Genomic DNA, 10,644 nt, shown 5'->3' with positions numbered 1-10,644 from the left:
TATGTTTGGAACATCAAATCGCAATACATATAGAATCGCAATGAATTGTCATACAATCCAATACATACCATATAGGCACCTAAGTATTGTGATAATATCATATTATGAGGTCCCTGGCAATTCCCAACCCTACAGATCAGTGTCTTTATCAAATGTTTCCATTCTGTTGGCATTGCGATTTAGGCCTATAGATCCATAGTGAAAACCTACATAAACCGTGCATTCAGAGTTCATCAGAAAATGATAGTAGGGTTCAAAATCAAATCAAATCAAATGTCATTTGTCACATACACATGGTTAGCAGATGTTAGTGCGAGTGTAGCGAAATGCTTGTGCTTCTAGTTCTGACAATGCAGTGATAACCAACAAGTAATCTAGCTAACAATTCCAAAACTACTACCTTATAGTCACAAGTGTAAGGGGATAAAGAATATGTACATAAAGATATATGAATGAGTGATGGTACAGAGCGGCATAGGCAAGATACAGTAGATGGTATTGAGTGCAGTATATACATATGAGATGAGTATGTAAACAAAGTGGCATAGTTAAAGTGGCTAGTGATACATGTATTACATAAGGATGCAGTCGATGATATAGAGTACAGTATATACATATACATATGAGATGAATAATGTAGGGTATGTAAACAATATATTAGGTAGAATTGTTTAAAGTGGCTAGTGATATATTTTACATCATTTCCCATCAATTCCCATTATTAACGTGGCTGGAGTTGAGTCAGTGTGTTGGCAGCAGCCACTCAATGTTAGTGGTGGCTGTTAAACAGTCTGATGGCCTTGAGATAGAAGCTGTTTTTCAGTCTCTCGGTCCCAGCTTTGATGCACCTGTACTGACCTCGCCTTCTGGATGATAGCGGGGTGAACAGGCAGTGGCTTGGGTGGTTGTTGTCCTTGATGATCTTTCTGGCCTTCCTGTGACATCGGGTGGTGTAGGTGTCCTGGAGGGCAGGTAGTTTGCCCCCGGTGATTGTGCAGACCTCACTACCCTCTGGAGAGCCTTACGGTTGTGGGCGGAGCGGTTGCCGTACCAGGCGATGATACAGCCCGACAGGATGCTCTCGATTGTGCATCTGTAGAAGTTTGTGAGTGCTTTTGGTGACAAGCCGAATTTCCTCAGCCTCCTGAGGTTGAAGAGGCGCTTCTGCGCCTTCTTCACGATGCTGTCTTTGTGGGTGGACCAATTCAGTTTGTCTGTGATGTGTATGCCGAGGAACTTAAAACTTACTACCCTCTCCACTACTGTTCCATCGATGTGGATAGGGGGGTGTTCCCTCTGCTGTTTCCTGAAGTCCAATCGTCTCCTTAGTTTTGTTGACGTTGAGTGTGAGGTTATTTTCCGGACACCACACTCCGAGGGCCCTCACCTCCTCCCTGTAGGCCGTCTCGTCGTTGTTGGTAATCAAGCCTACCACTGTTGTGTCGTCCGCAAACTGTTCTGTTCATTTGTCGTTGCTTGCTCCTCCCTGCTGAATTCCCGTCATCAGTGTCATGTGATGACTTTCACTGGTGGTACCCCCAAGCCCAGCTATTTTCCATGACTCTTGTGGAAATGGAAAATAGAAGTTAAAGTTCAGAGGAGTGAGGTTGCAGTGTACTGGCCTTCTCCTAACCTCCAGTCACCCACCTGACTGACGCACCATTCCTGACTTGCAGTATTTTAACTCCTGTAAAACCACTAGATCGCTACCTCTGGAGAAGGTAGTAGCCACCCTATTCATACACCCCTGCATTCCATTCCACATAGGGCTAGCAGGACAGACCTGCAACTCTCCTCTATTCTCACTCTATTCCCACTCCCCCCCCCGGTAAAGGCTGTGAAAGGTAAGTTACACACATGCATCATTGAACAGCCGTATTTCAGGCCTGCATGACAACAGGGGGTTAACAGCCAGCTCTGGTTAACAGCCAGCTCCGCTTGTGTTGCTTTCTAAATAGTAACACTATTATTCCTATCAGTGCGTCACTGTGACTGCATCACTTCCATTCATAGGGTGTATTTATATCTATTATGAAGTCAGTAGTACCCTCCCGTACTCTCACTGTGAGTCTAAATGAGCCTTGATTCATAGTCACACACTCATCGTTTCATCAGCTGCTCTTTGAGGGCTTTGTCCCCCCTGCTCTGCTACACACATACACATTACGTTCTGGTGTCCTCTGAGTGTGCTGGCTAGTAATATATATATATTTTCCTCTCTGGCTGTTTTTGGCCCTGTCAGGGGACTGTTGTTTATCCCCGTGTGTTTGAATAGAAGGCCCAGTGACAGCAAGGGCTGTCATTGTGATCAAACACACATGGATGCTGCTGTTCACAGAAGGAAGCTACATGTATGGGAATTATCCTTCTCCCTCGTGAGTCATGGTTAATGATATGTTTTGTTAAGATGTGAGCGCAGAGTGTGGAACGGTTGTTACAAGGGCTTTTAATAACAGACACGCTGTGGTGTTTACCACTGGTGTCAATGGAGGGATGCATTGTATTTTTAAGACATGTTTCATTATAAATATAAGCTAAACTAAGTGCTAGCCTGTTGCACCAGGTTAAACCGTGCACACATCCTCAACCCTTTCTTTACTCAGCTGAATATGTGAGGTCACTTGAAAGCGTTGCATGCCATTCCCCTTAACTGAGGCTGTTAGTCAACACCTGCAGCTGAGGGGGACCCTGATTTCCACTGCCTTTACAGAGAAGCATTATAAGTCCGGACTCATGTGTCCCTAACAGGTAACTCAGAAACCCGCTGAGTGATGCTCATAGCTCACTGCATAAAATCCAAAAAAGCAAAGCAATTAAATGTTTAATTCAGTTTTGTTTATTTCTCTGCAAAGGTAGCTGTTGATGAACATTGCGACATCAATTCATTAAATTAACATAAACATTGAATTAAACAAAACAACAAAGTTAATGTTTAAGTCAATACATTGGTTTGTGCTGATAATGACCTAAACAAGACCTTCCCTCTTAATTTAAATAATTCTCAAAATAACAATTTCAGAAATAATCAAGATCATATAAATTACAGTTGTGATGTATTTTTTTCCACACTAAAACGTTTCATGTACAATGTACACTAACTTACTGGCAGAAATTGGCCAATAATTTACTGTAATTTATTTTACAGTACAACTACTGTAATACATTATGGTAATAGATTTTGCAGTACCAAAAATGTTACTGTATTCTAATTTAGAGTATATTACTGGAATTCCCCATGCAGCGACACATTACCCAGTGTTCTTTGCAAATGTTTAATTTTAATTTTAGCATTTTGGTAATTTAGCAGGTACTCTTGTCCTTAGCAACTTAGTCAGTGCATTCAACCAAGGTTGATAAAAAAATAAAAAAATACATATCAGTCATAGCAAGTAAAACATTTTTTTTAACCATTACTGAAAATGTTGTAGTTAAAGATACATTGGTCTTCAAAATAATTATAATTACAACAAGATATCTTATGATATATCGCTGACAATCTCTGGATAGTGCCAATACAATAGAGATATTCATGGTAACTTGATGTCAGAGCAATGAAACACAGTAACAGTCACTAAACTGTAAGAAAATACAGTATTTTACTGTAATTACAAGGGATTAGAGAAAGCAGCTTGGCTGTTGGCATTTGCATATCACAGCATATTAATGAATACTAGCTGTTTTATATTACTTGCACTTTATGCTTTAACAAAGGCTTCTGAACTGACAGTGACTAAAGGGCAAAACAGATCAAAATAGATCGCCACTCAACTATTAAAGGTTTGAGACTTGCTGACACTCTGATCTGTCCCCTATATACATTGCATTGTTAGGGAACCACTACCACATACTGTATCACGTAAATTGGTACTCTCACTAACGGGTGCAACAAATATAGCCTCTTACAAGACACGCATCAACATATGTTAATGAGTGTTCCAACGTTTTTTTGGCGCTCCAAAAATGCGGTATTGGTACTGTATTCTGAATTACAGTATATGACTGGCAGCAATTGGCTACTGTAGAGTTTCAGGACAAGGTTTGTAGAATCCCTAAAATACAGTATATTACTGTATTCTTTGGGGGCTCAGCATTCTCACCACGGGTGCAACAAATATAGCCTCTTACAAGGCTGACCATAATATGTTAATGAGCCAGAGACTCTTTTCCCATCCACAACAACTTCTCACAATGCACAATATGAATACTGTAAAACACATTTACTGTTGAAAATACAGAAAGGTCTGCGTGTGCTGTAAAACAAACATATGGCATTTTACTGTGCATTCTATGGTAATGTACTGTATTCAGTTTATACAGTATCATAATGTTGAATAATACAGTAAGTTACTGATAAAATTGCATAAACCTTTAACATGCAGAGTATACCCACATGGAAATTTGATCCATCCTGTAGTCCCAGACTAGTCCAGACTACTCCGGTCCAGTTCAGAAAACTCTAGTTTGGTTTAGTTCAGTCCTTGAGTATGGTCCTTGGAGTCAGTCCTTTGAGCATCCAGGAGATTCCAATCCCTTGCTGCCTTGTGCACTCTGCTCTGCTCACCACTACGTGTGTATGTCTGCTCTGCTGTGTGCTTACATGAGTCAGCTTCCTGCTTAAGGTATGTAATGGCAGCGCCTGGGCATGAGGATCAAGTCATGCCAACGACCAATCGCTACCTTCGCATTAGTCATAACATTGTTACCTTGGCAGTCCTGGAATCCAGAATGCTAAATCCCTTTACCTCAGCTGAAATCCTCAGCATAAAATCCACACTGATCCAGCAGGTTCTCTTGTTCTCCTCCCCTCTGTTGAATGAGGTTTGTTCATGAGTTCCAACCAAGGCATTATTACACAGATCTAGTGCAGTGTGCTGTGCTTCAATATAAAGTGGTCACGTGGAGTCCATGCTGCTTGTTCATCGGTCAGGTAAGTTGATGATGGGGACCCACTGGTCCAGTATTCGACTGTCTCTACAGAAGCGATTCACTTTGCTCAGAGCTGGGTCCTTGCACGTGCTTGACTTCTGTGAAAAGAAATGGAAAACAAAAACAGTTCGGCCAATGCTGCTTTCTGTAAACGTATACATTAAAATACAGACAAGTAGGTCTTAGAAATGTAGAACAGCCCTAATCAGTTAGGCCTGAGGGTTCTATACAAGTGCGGTAATTATGACTGCGCACACAGTAAATAAGCACACATCTAGCCTATTGCTGTGCTTTCTAAACATATGCATCAAATAGAAGGATACACAATTTAACAACCATAATCAGATAAGGGTTCTCTGCAGCGTGAGGTATGACCTGATAGTGGGCCTCACAGATCAGATCACTACTAAGGAAGTGTATGAGCAGGGCATAAAAATGAATCCGTGCTGACTTCTGCATTCTAAGAGTCTCTCTGTAAACGTGCCATCATTCATCCTCTTTCTCCTATGAGCGAAGCTTTATTTCCTGGAACGTGGGTTTGAAAAAGTACTAGCGGCCCACAGGAAGAGCAGTTAAGAGTACACATCGCTATGCTAACTTGGCCACAAACGTCTAGGTTACGTCGCAAATGGCACCCTTTTCTCGATATAACGGGTAGGCAACCCTGGTCCTGGGGTGCCTCAGGCACTTCAGGTTTTTGGTTTAACTGACCTGGAAGACGAGGTGTTGAACTTAGGTAATCACTGAACTGATCAATTAGCTCAGTTGGTCACGTGTGGTGCCTAGTTGGAACAAAATCCTGCAGTACCTCCGGCATTCCAGGAACAGGGTTGCCTACCCCTGAACTATGTAGTACACTACTGTTGACCAGGGCCCAATGTAGTGCATTATGTAGGGAATAGGGTGCCATTTGGACGCAGCCCTAGTAACTGGAGTCAGATCACTCGCAGTACTGCAGCCAGCGTAGGCTACGTCAGACTACTAGGAAAGCCACATCACAGACACACTGCAGATCATGCGGCTGCAGTCAGCTGGATCAACCTTCAAAGAGCCGAGCAATGAATGAAGACATAACTACCAAGCCAGATGTGGTGGCTGTTAAATTCAAGTATTTGCATCCATCTAGGGCTAGGCCTTTCATGCTGTACTCAAAGTTCCTGAACTGCAAATCTTTAGCATCCATGAAACATTTTATTATAGTCTAGCTGGTATAATGAACCACACCGGCAGAGACCCCACCTGAGGAATTTATATCAAAGTCCAGTAGATGAAAAGCCAGGGATATGGAAGTAGGAACAATGTAATGAAACGTACAGTAACTAGTACACAGTGCAGGTCCATGGGCTCTTCTCCAGGCTTCACTCCTCCAAGTATCTCAGCGAGGCGCCTCATGTTGCTGACCCGCAGGATGTTGATGTCGTTCTCGCAGCAGAAAGCCTGAATCAGGGTGAAGTGGATCTGTAAAGCCACGTCCACGACCTGCTCCTCATCTGTGGCCAGGAGGCACAGTACCACATTATCCGGGTCCCTGGTGAATTAAATTTCAATACAATTAGCTAGCTAATCAAGTAACATTACAGTAATAGAGTCATGAACTTATTTCAGAGTAGATGTATTACTGCTTAATAACTTAAGAATAATCTATTGAAAAATAATTTAGCTACTTCATTCACTCCTCGTATTTAGTCGTTTAAGAATATAGGTATTTTTGGATAGTAGTTCACGTTCTCGTTATGCCTGTGACTAATAATCTCTTGCAACGTGCTTCACTTACACATTGAGTGACTTTGCTGCCTCATAGACTCCTACAGTGACGCAACCTTGGGGTAACGCGGAGGTGATAACCTCCTCCAATGCTTTAGACACCGAATCCATCCTGTGGGTGCAAAACAATAGGTAACCATACTGAGACAAGTATACGACTTTATTGTTATTTAGTCAGCTTGCATCAATATATAAAGTAACTATATAGGTTACTGTAACTTGCCAACTAGTTAGCTAAATTAGATTGGACATGCTCGGGCAAACTTGTGCATACAGGGAGACGAGTTTGACTGTTAGTGCTCAAGCAGTTACAAATTTAACAAGTTGCAAAGAGAATCTTACCTTTCTATAGAGTTTTCTCCACTGGTTTCCTCAAAAGTCATATTGCACATAGGAAAATTATCCACGTGGAAATCAGAATATTCACTGATGGTCCCTCCAGTAACGTCCCAGTCAAATTAGTGTCCGTGTGTGTCTGCACGTCTCGTCTTTGTGCATCTGACTCTACTCTCACCTTTCCCAATCCACGAATTTAACGCGGAAACAGGAGTTCGAGCGCCTCATATTTGCATATCCAATCCCATTGGTCACATGCTAATGCTTAAAGTGGTTCCCGCGAATGCGCAGCGCCCCGCAACTTATCACCACGTCATTAAACTATAGAGGTACACTGCGACACCTGTTGGCGAAAATAGTAAAGTTATAATGATCAGTGGCTCAATGTATTTCCGTGCTTACATGGTAGGCTATCCACACCAAGAACGATTACTATAACGACACAAATATACATGACAACAACTTGTTGGCAAACATCCACTCTAGAGGAAAGTGTAAGGTTATTTTGTACACCTGTCTATCAACTGATCCAATGCATCCTCTAGGCCTATTAATATGGTGGTAACACAGATATCTGGTCTTTCAGGGTGTGTTCATTGTCATAGTGACAACTGCAAATAACACTTCAATGTACATGTAATGAAAAATAATATTGAAACTCATATTTAAATGTATCAACAACAAACACCGTTTAGCCTGTGTATGTACAGCATGTCATTGCTTGCCTTGTTGTCAAGTGACTTTCAAGTGATTTCCATTTTTCTAATGTTTGTCAATTATTTTGAATCTTATTTGTGTCTGTCCGGTGCAACCATTCGCAATACATGCAACAATGTTATGATCACCGGTCAAAATTATGTCAATGCACTCTCTCTCCTCAACTTTCCCCAACTATTAATTTGTCCTATGCTGTAGGCATATTTTACATTCCACTATTAACAAGAGCAAGCATCCTTCTCTCCTCGAATTGGCTATTATGCCTAGTATAAAACATGTTCAAAATAAATGTCATATAGCGTTTGTAGCCTATATATAGCCTTTCCTGGGATTTCAAGAGTAGAGGAATGGCAGAGGCTTGCGTATACCCTAGCCTATGTCGCACGAGAACAGCTGGAAGAGAGAGACTAGAGATGTGTAGTAAGAAGCTAAATATTAAGTAGTAATTAGGGCATTAATTAGCTTAATATTAGGGGTATAATATAAATATGAACCTTTACCTGTCAATGTGCAAGAAAAAAAGTGAAAAGATTATGAAATGTCAGATCTGAGCGTTCCTCCAGGCTGCACTCTGCAGTCCCCGGGCACGCAATGCTCCACAGTTGATTAGTGCAGTGATGTATAGGCTAATTTGAATAACAGCTCAAAGGTCCTGTTTTGAATGCGTCTTTCATGCCGAAACAACTGCATACAGCCTAGGCCTGCTTATGCAACCATTTGGATCAGTTATGGGTCTATTGACCGTTTACAAGGTCCAGAAAGGTAGGCTACATTAGCAGGTCACTCATATGGTATGTTTTGTCAGGATGTATCAGCGTTAACAGATAACATGGGGAAATATGGTCTTCTGATACTGAGATGTGCTCTCTCCCAAGCCGTCCTATAATTAATGTTGACTGACACCAATATGCTCACATGCCCAGTTATTCAGGAAAGCTCACCGTGCGCTCTGCCTCACATCCTCTCCACTCCTAACATCTATTCCTCGCGCACCTAGAACGCTCCAATAGAACGCGTTATTGAAAAGTGATCCCAACAACGGCTAGCGTTGTCGTTCTCTACTGTTATTGTGGTTATTGTTGTAGTGTGGACGTTTCTGTTCACTTGAACAATTTGTATCATTATAGTTATTTGATGTTGTGTGCAGAATAGTGCAGAATGAGTCGAATATACTACTTGAATACTATTTATAGGCTTATTTGTATTGAGGAAGCCTATCTTGAAATATCTAAAACATTGCCTAACTGATCACTCATAGATATGTGTGTCCTTAAAATACACTAGTGATATGGGCCTCCCACCAGTCCTCTAACTTTTTCCTTTCCCAATATGGAGGTTTTATTATACCAGCCCGGCTATATGTAAGGCAGCAGTGCTGTTTCTTTTCTCCACTGCATGATTTTTCAGTCAACAGTGTTTGACGCAAGGTGGCACGTGCTGACCATCCTGACAATCCTCATAAACTTAAAGAAAAACATGGAAATGGATACAGTTATTGCAAACATAATAAAATGGTGGTCCGATAGTCCAGGATTATGAGGAAAAACATTAAGGTCCACAACATTTATTCCTTGAGACAAAACTTGGTCCAGAGTATGACTGTGATAGTGAGTAGGTCCAGAGACATGTTGGACAAAACCCACTGAGTCGATGATGGCTCCGAAAGCCTTTTGCAGTGGGTCTGTGGACTTTTCCATGTGAATATTAAAGTCACCAAAAATTAGAATATTATCTGCTATTACAAGGTCCGATAGGAATTCAGGGAACTCAATTGAGGAACGCTGTATGACCGGAAACATGACCGAATACAAACAGTGTAGCTATTCCTTCCGCAAGGCCGTTCGAGGCTGGTACAGAGGTAAACATTTAAATATTATGATCAATAAATTATATGAATTTCTTCTAACAAAGATACTGTACAGATCTGTGTTGCTGTTTTCCCACTCTGTTTAATACTTATTTTAGGAACTTGGTTGTATGATGTTCCCCATCCGCACTCATTCTCCTATCTTGGTTTGGCTGGTCTTGTCCTCCAGACCTCCTGTTATGCTCCTGGGACTCTGGCAAGTTTCAAGGCGTCAGGCCTGTCCTCCAGTAGCTATGAGCTGAGCCAGTACATCAACGGTGCTGAACAGACTGAACCTGCCCCACAAGCCACCTGGAGCACAGCAGACACAGGTAAGCCTTGAGTTACATGTAATCTCCACCCAAATATTGTAGGTTTGTCTCTTAGAAACAGGGGTCATAATGGTATACACTTACTTAGCTGTAGGGCTGTATACCACTAAAAACAAAAGAGCACAATAATGTTAACAGGTCATCCTCAAGTCTAATGAACACTCATTACAGCACTTTCAATATCCCCCATGAAGGTGATAATATTAATTATGATAATACGGCATATTCTCTCCTTAGAGCATGCAGCAGTTCCTAAGGCAACTGCCCCTCTGAAATACACTTTACCTCATGCTCTGGACCAGTGTTGCCAACTAATTTTCAGGGGAAGTTGCTCGAGGAAGGTTGATTTGTTGCTAAAAGTTGCTAAATGACTTTGTGATGTCATTGCGTGATAACGTAAAACTGCGTAATTACGTAGAATACACGATAACGTTACTCAAATTGACTTGCCATCTCTGCAATAAATATGATTTGACATTTGTTCAGGTACAGACTTCCACTCTTTTCTGTACAATTTTGATTGAAACATGCTGATTGATGTTGTAAGTTATGTTCAAGATCAAACATTCGTGACCAACTATATTCATTGGGTTTGGCTCGTCGAACATGTGCTACTACTGCTGCAGTCAGCCAACAATGATTTGCAATTTGCTGAAATTGCTGCTGGCCTGCTGCCTGCTGCTGACGTCACTCACAATGCACTTTTGCAGTCAGGCACGCGTG

The 10,644-nt window shown here is 41.6% G+C and overlaps 1 protein-coding gene and 1 long non-coding RNA gene across 2 annotated transcripts; both read right to left on the bottom strand.

The window, feature by feature from the left end:
• Positions 1-2,813: 2,813 nt before the first annotated feature.
• LOC118358984 (growth arrest and DNA damage-inducible protein GADD45 alpha) lies at positions 2,814-7,322 on the bottom strand. The gene is made up of 4 exons (XM_035737071.2): positions 7,033-7,322; positions 6,701-6,802; positions 6,241-6,454; positions 2,814-5,024 (listed from the first exon to the last, which is right to left on the bottom strand). Exons 1-4 carry the CDS (start codon positions 7,080-7,082, stop codon positions 4,917-4,919), a joined length of 474 nt encoding a protein of 157 aa, XP_035592964.1. The 5' UTR covers positions 7,083-7,322; the 3' UTR covers positions 2,814-4,916.
• Positions 7,323-9,038: 1,716 nt separating this feature from the next.
• Positions 9,039-10,643, bottom strand: LOC118358705 (uncharacterized). The gene is made up of 3 exons (XR_004820518.2): positions 10,207-10,643; positions 10,006-10,027; positions 9,039-9,901 (listed from the first exon to the last, which is right to left on the bottom strand). It is a non-coding gene; the product is annotated as an uncharacterized LOC118358705 (long non-coding RNA).
• Between the last annotated feature and the right edge of the window lies 1 nt (position 10,644).

The sequence above is a fragment of the Oncorhynchus keta genome, chromosome 26, assembly GCF_023373465.1.
Source record: "Oncorhynchus keta strain PuntledgeMale-10-30-2019 chromosome 26, Oket_V2, whole genome shotgun sequence".
NCBI classification, from domain to species: domain Eukaryota; kingdom Metazoa; phylum Chordata; class Actinopteri; order Salmoniformes; family Salmonidae; genus Oncorhynchus; species Oncorhynchus keta.
Note: the sequence above shows the minus strand (reverse complement) of the source record. Positions and strands in the feature narration are given on the sequence as shown.